General features: G+C 37.9%; 1 protein-coding gene and 2 non-coding genes across 3 annotated transcripts; 2 read left to right on the top strand and 1 right to left on the bottom strand.

Annotated features, from left to right (window-relative positions):
• The first annotated feature begins 2,077 nt into the window (after positions 1 to 2,077).
• Positions 2,078 to 5,315, top strand: LOC119986897. Its single transcript, XM_038831589.1, has 5 exons — positions 2,078 to 2,180; positions 4,263 to 4,411; positions 4,527 to 4,601; positions 4,806 to 4,866; positions 5,156 to 5,315. The coding sequence occupies exons 1-5, from the start codon at positions 2,078 to 2,080 to the stop codon at positions 5,218 to 5,220; spliced, it is 453 nt and encodes a 150-aa protein (XP_038687517.1). The 3' UTR covers positions 5,221 to 5,315.
• An 8,013-nt stretch (positions 5,316 to 13,328) lies between these two features.
• Positions 13,329 to 13,434, top strand: LOC119987595. Its single transcript, XR_005465483.1, has one exon. It is a non-coding gene; the product is annotated as a small nucleolar RNA R71 (small nucleolar RNA).
• A 4,958-nt stretch (positions 13,435 to 18,392) lies between these two features.
• Positions 18,393 to 18,499, bottom strand: LOC119987599. Its single transcript, XR_005465487.1, has one exon. It is a non-coding gene; the product is annotated as a small nucleolar RNA R71 (small nucleolar RNA).
• Between the last annotated feature and the right edge of the window lie 211 nt (positions 18,500 to 18,710).

The following is an 18,710-nucleotide window of genomic DNA, read 5'->3' as shown; positions in this document are numbered from 1 at the left end:
CCTAATTCATCTGCGCATAAAAAGGAGAAAAAAAAACATAAAAAAATAGAGAGGTGGCAAAAACATCATGAGAGATAGAGCAAGAAAAGGGGACTACAACAACTGCCAAAGGGTTTTTGATGCTTTCCTCTTTGATTCATGATTATGTGTAACTAAACATTTTTTTACTAGGACGTGTGAAATCCTAACATGATTAAATCTAGCTTATTCCCTTCTTCATGGTTGATTGATTTTGGATTTTTAATCTCTGTTTTCATTATCGATTGATTGCTTCGATGCTTTGTAATGACCTGTCCCTGGAGTCTGTGGAATTATCAAATTGTCCCACAACACATAAATTTCCATTCAAAATCATCCAAAGTATTTATTTTAATACAAAATAAATCCCAACACATCCTTAAATATAATAAATAGGATTAAAGGATGCGAAAGTTTAAAATAAGCAAAATCTACTCTACCCATAAACCCACAACTGTATTCATGGAGAAACCGCTCATGCCTTGGGATGTCGGCCACCATCTACGTTCTCACCTGAAAGGGAAGCAAATAAAAGAGGATGAGCACATAGCCCAATAAAGGTAGAATACCCGATAAGAACTCGGATACCGAGTGAGCAAAGCACAATAATAATCCAGATAGGAGAGAGAGTAGAACTAGTCTACAGAAACAACAATCAATTCACAGTATTGCAAAAGAATGGGCGGAGACAATATAAATATGAATCATGACACAATCACCATTCAATATGCACACATATATATGCATGCAAATATATGGCAAAAGAACTAGTCTCATTCCAAGCGCATAGACGCCGCAAAACATCCACGTCCAGTCAACAACACATGGTAGTCCGGATTCCTTCTCGGAGGCCGTGGCGCTCAAATACCCCGAACAATCCATGGGTAATAGATAAGGGGATAACTCCCAAACAATGATCAAATACCCCGAATAATCGAAAGTGTAACTTATAAGGGGATACATCACAGACAATAATCAAATACCCTGAATAATCAAATGGGTAACTAACAAGGGATAAATCTCAGATAGTGATCACATCTCATGATAGTGTGTCGCGATCACAACCACCGCATCAAAATTGGGTAATAACAACAAAGCTTTCACCTCCATTCATGCAATTCCAAATCACAATCCAGTCCATCCAAACCCACAATCAACCATATATCATGATGCATATATAGGGAGATTCAATGAATAGAAATCAAAACCAACAATACAAGACATGAGTTCTACACAAGTCCAATTCAGATACGGCAGAATACAAATAATTCCCAATATAAATGACATTAAGGAATTTAACGAACAACTGATAATATGGGAAGTAACATTCCAAAATTAGAATGAAAAAAAAAATGAAAGGTCGGGTATTAGAAGTCAAAGAAATCAGAACCCTTACCTCGATAGTAATACACAACCAACTACATGTCTAGAGCATCCACAACGTCTTTTCGATCTCTTAAAAAATGTGCCGGCATATAGTGGACTATTAAATTGTCTAATTTACTAGATTGTCTAAAAATAAATTTCCCCAGATAATTTAATTATTTATCTGGTCCAACAGTCGGTCAAACTGGCTAAATTGGCCGAAGGCCAAGAAAATACAAATTTGAGAAAAATTTTAAATTGGGCTATAACACACCTCTCGACCCTACTTATTAAATAGTTAAATGGACAATTCAACCCAACAATTTAATTTGATCAAATGAGTCGGATCCAAAATCGTGGCTACATCTCCATTAAATGGCTCATGGGCTGAGTGACCAATTTCCTAAATTTCCTTACAGATGGCCGAGAAGCATACCAATTACCACAGGGCATCCTTATATCAACCCAACTATCGACTTAATAAATCATTTTATTTTACAATAAAGATTAATCATTTTAAGCTATAGGACCCTCCCTATCGTGGCCCATTTTACTGAACAAATCACATGGCACTCGTGAGGCTTCAACCTGAAGCTTCACGATTCAAGATTTCCGGCCATTGGCCGTTATTTCTCTGCCACCGAACCCAGTAGTAGACCTTTGGCATGTTGGGGATCGCCTTTAGACTTCCCCAATGCGACCACAACCAGCACACCTATTGAAACCGTTTATGGCCGGGTATCCTATAGACAGAGTGACTCACCCTCTCAGTTCTGTTGATCGCAGCATTCCTTTTGGTTTGATCCCGTGATTCACGTCTACGACGATGTCCCCGATCCCGTCAATGTCACTAGTAGCCCAACAATATTGTAGTGAATAAATTCTGATCACCACGTTGACCGAACACTCCTCAACGCTGCTAGGGGCTGTTCGGCTGACTGCTTCTCCATGATATGACTGCCCTTATCTTGAAAACTGATAAGAATAGTATGCTAAAGACCATTATTTTATGTAATATTCAAACTCGATTTATTTATTTGAATAAAATATATTTAGCATTTAATATGAGAAAAGACATATTGAGATCAGTGTCTTTTATTTTATATGATATATGAATTGATATGTAGAGTCTAAGCTTCCACACGAAAGATCAATTCATAAGTTCCTATCGAATAAAAGTAAGCGATCACAGCTAAGACGAAATTAGACAAACCGTCGGCTTGACTGTGGTATAGTATTTCAGTATACCTATCTTGGTTACAGAGAGCGGCAAAACTTGAACTTACTATACCAGTACACTCGGAATGTATTGATCAGGACTACGTGTGAGTCAATTTTCCCAGTCTGACTATATGGAAAATTGTACACTCACATAGACGTTATAGAATTGTTCATATTCTTAATTTATTAATGATTATTAGTACATGTGCATTTAATGTACAGGACTTTGATTTACTAAAGGGTGAGGTCTTTTTGTACAGGCCAACAAACACCAAGTGAGTTGGGTCACCGCATTAAATGTACGATGTAAAATAATCTATTAATAAAATTCACGTCCAATTATTGATTGATGATACCCTTTTGAGAATGCTTATAGGATTTGAGATTGTGTCCAAACCCTGCAGGTGGATTTTAATTAATCCGACACATTCAAATAAGTTAAGCGGTAAGCTCAATGAAATATTTAAAGATGTCAATTAAATATTATATTTCAGTGACATATTTAATTGACGGGTATCTGTAACTTAACGTGAGGAATTTTATGTACAAGTATAACGAAAGGCTCAGATTTAATTTGAGATCAAACAGGGAGTGTAATTATAATATTTTAGTGAAATATATTATAATTTATGAATTATAATTATGTCCATGGGTTTGGGCTGATAATTAAATTCATAGGAAGCCCATGTTTTATTTTTTCTAGTAGGTCCCCACTGTAGCCCAGAAGCCCAATACTAGAAGATACAGGAAAACCAAAACGAATTGGAATTAGGTGAAGGAGAGGCTTATGGGCCGGCCAACCTAGCGAGAAAACCCTAGGTGTGGTCGACCTTATAAATACACACATAGTGTGTATTTTGAAAATATAAGTTTTGAGACACCAATTGGCCTCTCTACTCTCTAATCATTTCCACTAATTTTGGTTTGTGTTCGTCAGGTTCTTGGAGAAAAGAGACCACCCTTTCAATCCAAGTTTGGGAATTGGTGCATACGGTGGAAGATCCATAGGTTTGAGCTTAGTATCAAATTTGCTGACTCTACCTTCATTATTGATTATTAGAGATCAATTCAGAAAGATCTCAAGGTAAATAATCTACTTGCAATTAATTGATATATGGTTTATGCTATGGTGATTAAAATTGATAAGAAATTTTTGAAATCCTCTAGCTATCGTTTATGTCTATGAGGTCTTTATACGCTTCCGCGAGTTGCATGTTTCCAACAAAAACAAAGATTATCAGTGGGCCCGACGGTTGTTGTTCGACCGTAGGCACTTCGACGCTCAAGTTAGCTTCCAGGACAATCTCTAGCCAAAGTAATCACCATTAGAGCTTAAAGAAAAATTACCTTAAGGCTTTACCTCATTTTATAGTGGAAGAGATTTATTCCTTGAATAACTGTAATACCCCGTCTCAAAATAAAAATAAATAAAATATAGAATAATAAAAAAAATAAAATGAATAAATTGGATTTAGTTATAAAAAGAATAAATTGTAGGACAAAAAGAATTATTGGGAGGGCTTAAAGAATATTTGAGTTAAAGTTAGGGTCAAATAAATAAAAGAATTAAAAGTAATGAATTAAAAAGAATAAATAATTATAAAAAAAAATTTAAGTGGGTGAAGGTCTGCGCGCAAGTTAAAAGAAAAAAAAAAAAGGGCAACTCACCCTTTTGCAATCCTTCCACCACCACTTCCGGCAGCCACAATTTCCGACCACTTCCGGCGAAGCTCCAGTCGGCAAGGGTTTCCTTTGGGTAGAGACACACACATACTTCAACTTTCTACAAGAAAAGAGTTGGATTGAGGTAAAGTTTTGGTTTTATGGTTTTAAGAGTTAAATGGGTTTTGGGGTTTTTGGCTCAATGAGAGTTTCTTTGTTCAATAACTTCAAATGTGGTTCTAATCCTCTTATATTTCTAGGTTCAAGTGAGGTTTTTGAACCAATTCAAGAGAATCCTTTGTTATCTTGATTTGGTGGAATTACCAAGCTTCAAGGTAAGGATTCTTGACTCCAATTGTTTTAATTAAGGTTGTGTTAGGATGAAAAATAATACTGGGGTATGATTTTAATGGTTTAACCTTAGATAATTAAGGTAGAATATGAATTTAGTGGAAATGAGGATATTGTGGAGTATGGAATGTGGGATTTGAATGGGTTGATGAATATGGGAACTAAGTGGAGTTTATTTCATTAAATAGGTTTGTGAATTGGCGTGGAGTGTACGTTGCTTGTTGGTGAGAATTTCGAGTCCACTTCGAGGTAGGGATTTTTCCCCTTCTCTTCGTTAATTTCAATCTTTAAAAAAGACAAGTCTTGAATGTTATTTCGATTGATTCGGTAAGCTCCTTTGGACCATTCTTTGCTTGTTCCAAAGAAAGGTCGTAGCCCAATTCGTATTCATGTCATTTTTTTTACTTAAAAGTTTATTCTTGTTATGCATTATAACCCATGAAATGCTCGGTCATAAATCGGGCATTATGTAATCTTCATGCATCATGATGAATGAATATTGTAATTATATTTGTTGCGTGAATGACATGAATTGTAGGAATTCCATTAGATGCATGGTGTGTCCCGAGGATGGACCCGGGGCTCACTTTAGGTGTTGGATGATTTGGGCACGTGCGTGGATGATGGTTAGGAGCTTTGTGATGGTCCTAGGCCAGAGGATTCCCGTAGCGGAATTTTTCAATATACGTTGGCTAGTATGTGAAGCTAGGCCAGGCGTGGCAGGCTGAGATATCACTGTGGGGCCAGCGATGAGTGGTTGCGACCACATGCGTGCCAACCTTCTCTCTAGCGGTTTGAGATTGACGGATATGTGATTGTGGTATGGATTGGATGCTAGAGAGAGAGGTAGTGCGGTGGATTCTCATCGGCTTATCGCCGCAGGGCGGGAATCTGATTCGTCGGCTTGGGTGTCATTGGTGGAGGATCTGGAGGTTCGGTTGGGTTGATTGGGTGCATTAGCTTTGCACTCCATATTGTTGCATTGATGATTCGTTATAAATTTCCAGCCATACTATTGTTTTTATGTTCTATTATTTATCCCTACTGAGCCTTCCGCTCACCCTATCTACTTTCCCTCCCCACAGGTGAGACAGAATCTAGTGCATAGGCTGCGGATCAGCAGGAGGACGCGTAACGGAGGCGACCTGGACTTTTGTGTTTATTTGACACGTGTGTGTGTATATATATATGTATGGCATGATGTTGCCATGTTTTAGTTGTCTAAGTACATTGATGTACTATGGCTATGGTTGGATTGATGTATGGTGTTGTTTTGTTGGTCGGGAGTGGTGGCCCGTGACCACTGTTTGGTTGATGATGATGATGGGGTATGTGTTTGACGATGGACCTACGGGTCGATTGATTTTGATGGTATTAGAAGTGTTTTTCTTTGTGTGTGATCTGTTTACAGGTTGGTTTCCCCAATTTATGGGGAGGTGCTGCCGAAATTTTTGAAAAATTTTATGTTGGTTCGGAATGTAACATGTGAGAGGCACGTGGTTGTGTTTGGTATGTGGTTTTTGTGTATTTGTCATTTTCTTCATGCTCCGCAGATCGGGGCGTGACAATAACTCTATCAGAGTGATTTTAAGGATCTCCTCCAATCAGTAAATGACCTAACTTAATCGTAAAATAATTCCTGATATTGTGGGCTCTCTGTTAATGACTTGATTTACCTATTGGAAAGATCAATAGACTTACGCCACTTGTCATTGGAAGAATATTCCTCCACATTTGCCCCAAAATACCGGTTCAAATATATCCGAACTGGACTTTGTTAATGAGCTACATTATTTACGGAATGGGCTGTTGCACATGCACTATTCGAGCCCATTGGGACTGCATATTGGTTGCTCACGGCTACACCTCATGATTGAAGTCAATTGGTGATTTCTCTTAAATGCCCTTGAGTTGAGGTTGAGAAAAAGTTGGAAACCTTTAACTTGATTTGCCGTTTCTTTTTCTAGTGCCCATATTTTCATCACACTTTTTGGTCGATCATCCAGCCTAGATGGTAAGATATGTGCTGACTTTCCATAACTAAAGAGGTTATGGGTTCTATGACGTAGAACGAGTGGTGTTTGCGTTTGAGGAAAGATTTGATGAGAATCGAGAAGAAATTGAGAAGGGGAAGCTCAAAAGAGCTGCAGAGAAGAAACAGTCATAACTCTTGACTCGGTTGATAGATTTGCTATTATAATATGTTTCCGAAGACTGATATTCGTCCTCCATAGCATCCCGGTTGAGGTGATTTTCATGCTTAAATTACCTGTTTAAGATAGGTTGGCAGGTGGTCAAATTTTTATTAATTTGGACAACTTTTCGTTTTAGGTTGTTTTGTTTTAGTTAATGTCATTGTTGGTCTTTTTACTTAATTAGGGTTTCCTAATGACTATTTAAGCTACTGGCCAGTTGTTATTTGGGAGATCATTATTTTTATTGAAGTAAATACACTCTTTGGTTTACAACCAGTTTTCCTTGGTGGATTCCAAAATTGTTCTTGAGGATTTACGTTTGTATTTCCGTTAATCGTTTCGTGCTGCGTCATTCTAGCTATGAGAGAGACGAGAAAATAAGAATATTTTCTAGATAAAATCGTGAGGGGAGGTTAAGAAAACCCACATCATATCCCGAAGCGGACAATACCTTGGATGCTAAAATATGCATCCACAGTGTTTATATTATTAAATATGTATTTAAGTTGTATTTTCGATAGTATTTAAGTTGTATTTTCGATAGTTTAAAAGTATGTTAAATTAAATTGGAGTTAGATACTTTGTAATTAAGATATCAGTACTTGCCTAACTAAATTTCGATTGATCTTTGGCACTTGCGAGTATAATTTGTGTTTGAGTAAAGCTTTATTTGGAGGTGTTTCAAATAACAAGAAGTTCTTGACTCCGTTGTCGGGGACTTATTTTTTAATTCAATGTTAGTTTAAGTCTCAGTTTAATCTCTCAATTTTTTTAGTGATTAATTTTTCTCGTCTTTCAGATTTTGAACCCAAAATTGTTCGAACATTCAAGCGATTGAATAGGCTTAAGATCATCGAGAGGAAGAGATGGCGTAACAAATACCACAAGTACCACCACCTGTAAAAAAAAATTGGAGTATTCTACACCTACACTCACCACCTCTCCATCATGCATTGTTACTCCAGAAATTACAGCGAATGCATTCGAACTGAAGACTGAAATGATAAGCTTGCTTCCTAGATTTTCAGGAACAAGTAATGAGGATCCAGACAAGCATACTAGGGATTTCTTTGATATGTGAATTTATGAGGTAGATGAGGAGGCAGTGAGGCCGAAACTTTTTCCCTTCTCACTCAAGGACGAGGCCAAGGCGTGGTTTTATTCGCAGTCACCGAACTCTATTGCTTCAGGGGAAAACTTAGCAGTTCCTTTAGAAAATCTTCCTACGTAAAAGACAAATAGGGCTAGAGAAGAGATATTTGAGAGACCTAGACTCACAAAAGAGGGGAAGTGAACTCCGACTAGGAACTCCTACTCCAATTTCACACAAATATGCACCAATTAGCACACTACACATGAGCTTAGTCTCTAATTGGTCCTCCTAGTCAATTACTAGCAATGCAACGTATGTCATACAAAGTGAACAATCCACCCAAGTATACAACTCAAAATGATGCTCAAAAACATATTTAATACTAAGTACTATCCAATCGGTCAACTATGCAAATTCGGGCAAATCCAATCCACTAAGGATGGACGGTTTTCACAAGTTTACCACCAACTTAGAGGTTTTCACAAGGTCACCTCCAAACTTTCCAAGGTTTTTAGTTCATCCTCAACTTGAAAGTTTCTACAAAAGAACTTCTCAACTTTTATGCAAGGTTTCAATATCACCTTCAACTAGGATTTTCACAAGCTTGACCCCAAAATCCACACCTCACAAGGTAGTTGCATGATGTAGATTTAATTGCAAGTGCACAAATCGCACAAGTAATAAAGAGATGAGTAAATTATCGTCCCTAACGAGGATATATTGGCAATTAAGATCAATGTCAAACTAGTAATAACAATGCAAATTGGGGAAAGGATTTATGGTTTGTTTTGACTTTAACAAAACTAATTAAAAATAACAAAGACAAATCAAATACAAGTATGTAATCAAATATGGAAAGCACTAGGGTACTTAACGTCACCTCACTTATCCAATTCAATTCCCTTGGTCCCTTAATCCCTAATTCCTCTCTCTATAATGACAATCGATTTTCCGACCTATTCAATGTTCTATTCCTAGATACATCAAATATATTTTCAATATAAATCTCTGTTATTCCTAGCAATCGGATTAATATATCAAAACCCCATTAAGAACTATGAAAATCATTTAACGATTGTATAAGTTACAAACCTATATTCCTATGGTTCATGCACCCTATGTCATATATGGCTTGAGGCAAACCCTAGATATCTCCTTCTGGTCTCAATCTAGGCAACAAATCAATTGAATGATGCCCAAACATTCAAAAGCATTAATCACACCCATAGACAATCAATCAAGAGAGAGAAATCAAGAAATATGGAAACCAAGTTTATTGAATCTTTAAGTTTTGGTTACATTAAGACCCTAGTAAAGAAATCTACCACTCATGGAAGCTAAATGCATCATTAAACAAAGGAAATCAATCATAGAAACTAGGATAGAAAAGGAGATAGAAAACCCCCTAGTGAACCCTCTTTTTCTCCAAACTCCAATGGTGGCTCCAAGCTCTCCAATGGTGGTAGAATGTGTGAGAGAGACCCCTCAAAAACCCTAAAACTACCTATTTATACCTCCCTAAACTCTTATGTCGTTTCTCATACAAGTTGGGGTCGTTTTGGTTCGTACCCATTTGAATTCGAAGTTTTTTTTACGAAATTTACTGTGCTGTGAATAGTAACTCCGATCGATAGGACACTGTTCCTATCGATCGGAAATGCAATCTATCTCCATGAATTTTTGGGTGTTTTGGCAGGTCCGATAGATCGGGAATGACTCCGATCGATCGAAAATTGCTTCTGGAGTAAAAATTTTCATTTTGCACTCTTTTCCTCCATTTCTTGCCTCGGCACCTACAATATGCAAATATAACTTTCTTAGACAATATCAACTCCTAATCAACTCAAAATGGGATGAACTTATGTGTAAAGAATGCACAAATGTATGTATATATTTGGCACATCAAACACCCCCACACTTAACCTTTGCTCGTCCTCGAGCAAATTGAGAATGAATAAAGGAGGGAAAGAGTATTTTCCTTGAAGCTCAAATGAAAAATAAAATAACTAAGACTAACTCTAAATAAGAAACTAATCTATGCCACTTTCGTAGGGCTCACGATGGCACTTAGCATGTGCCACAAGCCTTTAAACCCCTAGGTGCCACTAGTAGGAGAACTTGTGTCTCCTGAGGGTTTACGAGAATGATACCCACAAACATTAAACAACTTCAATGCCAAAATTCATGCCATCAACAAGAGTATAAAATGGATTCTCAATTGTAAACTTATCCACACTAACAAACCAAGCATTAGGGCATCAAATCAATAAAAGCATTCCTTCAAGAATCTTATCTCATCCACTTTGCTTATAAATTCAAGAAATGATGCACATAATGGATTTCACTTGATATTTGGCTTCAAAGTGACATAAACAATGGCCATGTAGTCTTCCAAGAACAATAAGAATCAAAGAACAAATACAATGAGCATTTATTCAAACTTCATTCTTATTCACATTTTTTTTTCTTTCCTTTTCTTCTCAAAGGTGACTTGTGCAATGTTCAACCTCAAGCTTTCTAAATGACCCATATAACGAGCTTTCGACCAATGACTCCCAATCCAATTGGCTTAGGGCACTAGGTGTTAAGACACCCCAACGGATCTAATTACCCAAGTCAAAAAGGCTACGAGGTTAAACTAGTCACCAAGGTAGTCTAACATTCATTTCCTACCTTTTTATGCGAAACTCATTGCTTGCTAGGCAAGAGACCCGGTTACTCAGCATAAAACTTATGAAAGAAACAATTTATTCATAAACACAATTTTTTTCTATATTTTTTTTCTTTTTTTTCTTTTTTTTTCAATGCTCAAGTAGTGCTACTTAGATTCAAATTGATCTCAAACAACCACAAATGTCAAAGTCAAGTCATATTTCATACCCCACAATCAAGTGTTCCATATTCACAGAAGTACAATGGACAAAACAATTGTCAAGATAGGAAAAATCAATTGGAAAAAATGTCCATAGCAAGATCCATCAATGCTTCAAAGATCACAAAATTCATTCAAATACACTCAAGAATGACATGGCATAAGGCATTTAAAGTCAACAATTTTATTTTTTTTACAAAAACTAGAAACCTAAATTCCCACCCCCACACTCAAAATATGCAATGTCCTCAATGCATGGAATAGGTGAAAATAGAAAGAAAAAGACAGAGATAGAACAATAAAACCTAGGTTGCCTCCAGCAAGCGCTTGGTTTAGAGTCTTCAGCCCGACTCCCCTTTGTGAATTCAACCGGGATCCTTGAGGGTTGTGGTGTAGACTCCCCTTGATGGCTTCGTAGGATTAACATTGAATTGCTTATGTGCCATGCAAGGAGCACAAGCCTTCATCACCACCTCTTCCTTGGGATAGGCATTTTTCTTCATTTTCTTGGTATTCCTCTTCTTCTTTTGTTGCTCTTCTTTTCTTTTTCTTCTCCTTGGGATCTTCAACTTGAGACTTTTGAATTTCAATTTCAGCTTGGGAGGCTGCCTTGGAAACTTCATATTCAACTTTTGAATCTTGACATAGGAAAACTTCCATCGGAATATATTGAGCTTCCTTCTCAAGAGTGTCGGGGATGACCATGTCAATATGCTCCACTTGGAGGCAATGTTGAGAAACCTCCTCTTGCCTTCTATTGTCAAATACTTTAAAAGTGATTTGGTCACCTCCCGCACCTCTCAAAGTAAGCTTCCCTTTTTCACCATCTATCAAAGCTCTCTCGGTGCTCAAGAATGGCCTTCCCAAGATTATGGAAGTAGTGGGGTTGGCCTCCATATCCAAGATAAGAAAATCCACCGTGAACATAAGATCACCCACCTTCACTAAGACATCCTCAACTATGCCAAGCGGGTATTTGATTGATCTATCCGCCATTTGTAAAGACACCGTGGTTGGACTAATCTCTTTCACTCCAATTTGCTTCGCAACCGACAATGGCATCAAATTGATACTAGCTCCAAGATCACACAAGGATCTCTCAATCAAGGTGTTACCTAAAGTGCATGGGATTGTGAAACTTCCCGGATCATCTTGCTTAATTGAGAGCTTCCTTTGCACAATGGCACTACACTCTTCAGTTAATTGTATCTTTTTATGATCCTTCAATCTCCGCTTCTTGGATAAGATCTCCTTCATGAATTTGGCATAGCAAAGAATTTGCTCTAAAGCTTCGGCAAAGGGGATGTTAACTTGAAACTTCTTGAATACCTCAAAAAATTTAGAGAATTGATCATCATTCTTCTTAGTGCCCTTCAATCTTTGAGGAAATGGAATTGGAGGCACATAAGGTTTGACTGGAGGTGTGGGGAGAGAACTATCTGGCCAATCCAGCTCAACCGCATACTACGTGGGCACATTTCTCCCATTTTTTGACTTTTCATCATTTATTGTAGCTGGCCGATCGATCGGGATGGGGTCCGACCAATCGAATATTGGCTTGGGTCCATTTTCACCAAAGCTGTCCGATCGATCGGGAACCCCCTCTGATCGATCGAAAATGTCCCCTGGATAATTTTCAGCTTCTTTTCCGCACTTCTCCTCCTCCTGCAAAATTTTTGCCTTTTCGGCATCTAGATCAGAAGTATTTTTAACCACCTTACCAATTTGGAGAGTAATTGCCATGCATTGCTCCTTCTCCTTCCCTTTTGGATTCACCTCCGATTGGCTTGGCAATGTACCTCTTTCTTTATATGACAAAGTGTTAGCTATTTGCCCCATTTGTACCTTAAGATTCCGGATGGAAGTTCCATAGTTTTGCATCAAAGTTGCTTGAGCTTGTAGAGTGGCATCGATTTTGCTCATGTATTGTTCCGTCCTTGTCATAAATTGGGAGGTATGAGTTGTAAGTGTATCTAGGCCTCCAGCAAGCTTTGAGAACATTTCATCAATATCCCTTTTCTTCTCTTGGGGCTGCACTAGATGTTGAGGATTTTGTACATTTTGAGTATTGCTCCAAGAAAAGTTGGGGTGATTCCTAAATCCCGGATTGTAGAAGTTGGAATAAGGATCATTGCGGGGTTGATTGAAATTACCTCCACCAGTGGCATTCACTTGCTCACTAGTGTTAGAAGAAGAAGCAATAAGACACTCCCCCGTAGGATGGCGTCCACAACAATAATCACAACACATGTAGGAAGGTGTGCTTTGCATAGCATGTACCCCTTGAGCTTGATTTAACATCAATGCCTCAATCTTCTTTGCCATAATAGCCAAGGTAGACATAACTTCATCATCTCTACAACTTCCCACTTGCTTTGGATTCGCCCTCACCGAGGACCAAGAGTTAGTGGTCTTGGCCACTTTATCAAGTAATTCCCGAGCCTCCTCTTGATTTTTGGTCATAAAAGAACCTCCTGCAGCCGCATCAATAATCTTCTTAGTATGCATGCTTAACCCATTATAAAAAGCTTGGTACATCACCCATTCCGGAAGTCCATGGTTTGGGCAACTTCTAATAATGCCTTTCAAGCGCTCCCAAGCCTCATAAAATGATTCAAGATCCTTTTGAGCAAAAGACATGATATCCGCCCTAATTTGCACCGCCTTGGCCGGATGAAAGAATTTCGCCAAGATTGCTCCATCATCTTATCCCAAATGGTGATAGAATTTGGAGGCAAGGACATCAACCATCCCTTACCCTTGTCCCTCAAAGAAAATGGGAATAACCTCAACAAGATAGCATCCTTAGAAGCTCCGTTAATCCCAAAAGCATTGCACACATGCATGAAAGAGCGAAGATGGACATTGGGTTCTTCATTAGGAAGACCATAGAAAACCACCGAATTAGAGATAATGTTGACGATAGCCGGCTTGATCTCAAAATTAGTAGCATTGATAGGAGGATAGCGGATGCTTGAAGGATTTGTGTCCCAAGTAGGCCTAGCACAATCCTCAAGAGAGCAAGGATCAAATTGCCTAGGAGGGCCTTCAACCTCATCACCATCATTTCTTCCATTAGCACCTCCACCATTATCATTGCCTTCATTAACATTTAAACCACCACCTAGCTCACCAACATTCCCCCTTCCTTGATTGTCTCCGATGCCTTCCATTTGATTATTAATAAGCTCACGTCTAAGATTGAGAAGAGTCCTTTCAATCTCCAAATCAATAGCAATTAATTCCGGATTAAGAAAACGTCTTCCGAAGCTCATACAAGAGAAAGAATTCTGTAGAAAAATAAAAACCAATTAACACAATTGAAAACCAAATTTGACACAAAAACCAATTGCCTCAATCCCCGGCAACAGCGTCAAAAGAGATGAGTAAATTATCGTTCCCAACGAGGATATATTGGCAATTAAGATCAATGTCAAACTAGTAATAACTATGCAAATTGGGGAAAGGATTTGTGGTTTGTTTTGACTTTAACTAAACTAATTAAAAAGAACAAAGACAAATCAAACACAAGTATGTAATCAAAGATGGAAAGTACTAAGGTACTTAACGGCACCTCACCTATCCAATTCAATTCCCTTAGTCCCTTAATCCCTAATTCCTCTCTCTATAATGACAATCGATTTCCTGACCTATTCAATGTTCTATTCCTAGATACATCAAATGTATTTTCAATATAAATCCCTGTTATTCCTAACAATCGGATTAATATATCAAAAACCCATTAAGAACTATGAAAATCATTTAATGATTGCATAAGTCACAAACCTATATTCCTATGATTCATGCACCCTATGCCATCTATGGCTTGAGGCAAACCCTAGATATCTCCTTCCGGTCTCAATCTAGGCAACAAATCAATTGAATGATGACAAGAGTTTCTTCTTCGTGTTATATGTTCTCTCTCTGTAATTTCTCGTGTTACAGCTACAGTTTCAAGAAGCTTATCATGCAGCAAACATCCCCTTCCTTGCAAGCAGATCGTGACTTATCTTCATCATGCAATCTCACTGTCACTATCACGTGTGCGTCCAGCTCTCCATCACTGAAGAAAAAAAGAGAAAGATTGCAAGTGTTTCTATGTTCTTATTTACATTGTGTTACAAGTCTATCATATATAGTTACAGAATCACACGTCTTTCTCCCTAATTCTAGCAACTGAGAATGTGTACACACTAATGACGTGACCATATATACATACCGTCAATCCCATAATCATAGGGATGAAATTATGGAATGTAATATGTGTTGACTAATACCATATCATCTAATACTCCTCCTCAAACTGGATCAAGAGGATTGATTGAGTCAAGCTTGGAAAGCAATCGGTGAAACTAAGTAGAGGATAGCGCTTTGGTGAATATATCCGCGAGTTGATCATGACTGTGAGTATATTTGGTGACAATCAATTCGGATTGAACCTTTTCTCGAACATAATGACAATTAACTTCAATATGCTTGGTTCTTTCATGGAATACTGGATTAGAAGCAATATGCATAGCAGTTTGATTATCACAATAGAGAGACATGAGTTGAGAATGAGGAAAACCCAAGTCAGCAAGCAACATTTTTAGCCATATAAGCTCAGAAGCGGTAGAGTATTACCTACCCAATCCACATCAGTATAGCCAATTATCTGTGTGTGTTCATTATTCTTCATGAGTATACCACGCCCAATCGACCCTTTTAGATAGCGAAGAATACGTTTAAAAACAACCATATGTGCGGTAGTAGGTGAGTGCATAAATTGACTTACAATACTAACTGCATGACTAATGTCAGGTCGCGTAATGGTAAGATATATAAGCTTTCCAACCAACTGTTGATAAAGCTGCGGGGATTCCAAAGATTCACCAGTAATAGTCAACTGAAGTTTGCTATCCAGAGGAGTTCTTTCTAGCAAGCTTGCAGTCAAGCATATCAACTTCACGTAGTAAATCAAGCACATATTTCGTTGATTCAAAAAAAACCCTTTATGAGAAGTGGCCATTTCGATTCCCAAAAAATACTTAAGAATTTCGAGATCCTTAAACACTTTTCAGGTCGACAATAGCTGCATCATGGTTACCAGTAACAATAAGGTCATCAACATAAATTAACACAACCAATCTTTCACCAGATTTAGTTCGAACAAAGAGAGAATGATCAGCATGACTTCTTATGAACCCAATCTCTTCAAGTACAGCACTCAACTTGGCGTACCAAGGCCAGGGAGATTGTTTTAATCCATAAATGGATTTATGCAATTTACACACCAATTTCGGGTCACTGCTTTGAGGATGGCCTGGTGGGAGTTTCATATATACTTCTTCCTGGAGATCTTCATGCAAGAATGCATTTTTAACATCCATCTGAGATAGAGACCATCCATGATTTACAGCCACCGATAGTAATACTCTAACGGTTGTCACTTTTGTAACGGGTGCAAATGTCTCCTTGTAGTCTACTCCATACGTTTGAGTGAAGCCTTGTGCTACCAATCGTGCTTTATGTCTTTCAATGGATCCATCCAACTTGAATTTTGTCTTGTATACCCATCGACTACCAACTGCCTTCTTATCATTCGGTAGTTGAACAACACTCCAAGTTTGATTATCATCTAGAGCTTGAAGATCTTGTTGCATAGCCCGTCGCCAGACTTCTTGATGGTTGGCTTCTTGAAAGTTTTGAGGTTCAGCTTCTTTGGTAATGGTACTGAGGTAAGCTGCATAAGATGAGTATAATCAATGATACCCAATAGCATTACTGACTGGATATCTTACCGTATATGTGACATAATCTTGCAGCTTTGATGAAGGTCGACGTTCATGATGTGCATATATTTTACCACATTTTTGTGCTTAAGTTCATCATGTTCTTGGTAATTTTTGATGGAATTGGGTTGATTCTATTCATCTTTCTTGTATTTTTATTGTAGGAGGAGTTGGAGCAAAGATACGGGTCAAAGAGAGGAGTAAATTGCAATTGAAATCATATATAGGACCACTGGAGCACTAATGGCCGCTAGAGCCAAATGACTGCTCAAGCGGCCTAGCATTCCGCTCAAGCGCCCCAGAGAGATCAAGTGGAGCATAACAGAGCTGTTGGACTAGAAGTTGATTTTTTCACTGCTCGAGCAGCCATTACCGCTCGAGCAGGACTGGACAGAGCTGTTTTCCGAGATTAACTAAAATTAGGTTTCTTTGGACTCCTAAATTGATTGTAAAAAGGGAGCCACGAGTTTAGCAAAAGAAGATTCTTTTCTTGGGTTTTGAGGTAGCAAAACTCCGTCTCTTCAAGTTGTTGCGAGGATTCAAGGATCTGAAGGCTTTCCACCCAACAATAATTCCGTCAAATCAAGGGGATTTTCTTCAACTCTTTTCCATGATTTCTCTTCTTAGATTTATTTTTGATACTTGGAAGATGAGTTATAACTAAACCTCTTTACTAGGGCTTGATATAGTCTAGTATGAATATTGCAAGTATTTCAATTTAATGGATGCATAATTTTGGTTCAATGATTCATGTTTTTAACTACCATGCTTATAGTCTATTGTTTGTTTGATTTCCTGATCACCAATTGAATGCTTAATTAGGCTCATCTAGCTAGGACTAAGGAACGAACCGAATTCACATGTCTTAGTGGAACTGGAATTAAAGAAATCAATTGTTGACTGCCATGAACAAGGTTTAGGGGATTGATTGGTTGTTATAGTTCGTTAGATCGTAATGAGTTATTAGCCTTGGGTTAACGACTGCGAACCGAACAGGATTAATCCATTGTTAATAATATTTGTTGGCACCGCGAACGAACGAACCAGTTTATTTAAGAAAGAATCAACCCTTGAATTGGAACCATAATTGTGTGTTTGCTAATTGAATACTTGTGATAGGATTGCTAGGTAAAATCATTGCCCTAGTGTTCTTCTCTTATTGGATACAAAATCTGAATTTTATTTCTTTGCTTGTTTATTTTCTTTACATCAATCAATATTTCATTCTCCTGCCCTTTCTCAATCATTCATCAAGTTAGGTATCATAATTAGATTATACTAGTCTCCGTGGGATCAACCTCGTTACTTGCATACACTGTGCTATTCGTAGACTCTTGTGCACTTGCGAGAATTTATTACATCAAGTTTTTGGCGCCATTGTCGGGGACTAGTTTTAATTTAGTTGTGTACTTAGCTTTCTTTTTCTTTTAATTTTTAATTTTTAATTTTTTTTCAGGTTGTAAGCAATGGCGGTGGTTGTGCAACCTTAGACGATGGGTGATCTTGACATCCCTACTATTCCGGAATCCCCATCATGGATTGTACTTCCAACAGTAGCTATAAACTACGAGCTTAAGACCGTACACTTTAACATGATGGCTTCTTTTCATGGTCTAAGTTCGGAAGATCCACTTAGTCACATTCGTGAGATTTTTAACATGGTTTCTAGCATGTCTCTGACTACAGGGGTCAATGAGGAGTCTCTGAGGATGAAGATTTTCCCCTATACTATGAAGGATAAAGCAAGGACATGGCTTAACAGTTTGAGGCCGGGTTCAATGGCGACATGGACTGAGGTACAAAATAAATTTTTAGAAAATTTTTTCTCAACTCAGAAAACTGATGCTCTTAGGGATAAGATCATGCAATTTGAACAGCAACTTGATGAGTCATTTTGTGAGGCATCGGAGAGATTTAATAATTTGTTAACTCAGTGTCCCCATCATGCCTTGCCGTTATTAGTGTTGATGCGTATTTTTTATAAGGCACTAACAGTTCCTAGTAAGGTTGCAGTTAAAAACTACACAGGGGGATCTATCAGGAATAAGACTCCAATAGAATGTCAAACTTTGTTTGACAATCTGGCAGTTGAGACCCAACATTCAGAGACGGGAGGTAAGCGAGCTGGTGTTTATGAACTTAATAAGTTTGATATTTTTACA

This window comes from Tripterygium wilfordii, chromosome 20 (assembly GCF_013401445.1).
Source record: "Tripterygium wilfordii isolate XIE 37 chromosome 20, ASM1340144v1, whole genome shotgun sequence".
Lineage (NCBI taxonomy): Eukaryota > Viridiplantae > Streptophyta > Magnoliopsida > Celastrales > Celastraceae > Tripterygium > Tripterygium wilfordii.
Note: the sequence above shows the minus strand (reverse complement) of the source record. Positions and strands in the feature narration are given on the sequence as shown.

What these genes read in the sequence shown, in the direction of transcription:
- LOC119986897 (XM_038831589.1), top strand. Translation starts at nt 2,078, where the DNA reads ATGCGACCACAACCAGCACACCTATTGAAACCGTTTATGGCCGGGTAT. An exon ending in TGGAATTACCAAGCTTCAAG is followed by an intron (nt 4,602 to 4,805) that starts GTAAGGATTCTT and finishes TTCATTAAATAG; the next exon opens with GTTTGTGAATTGGCGTGGAG. An exon ending in AATTTCGAGTCCACTTCGAG is followed by an intron (nt 4,867 to 5,155) that starts GTAGGGATTTTT and finishes CATGAATTGTAG; the next exon opens with GAATTCCATTAGATGCATGG.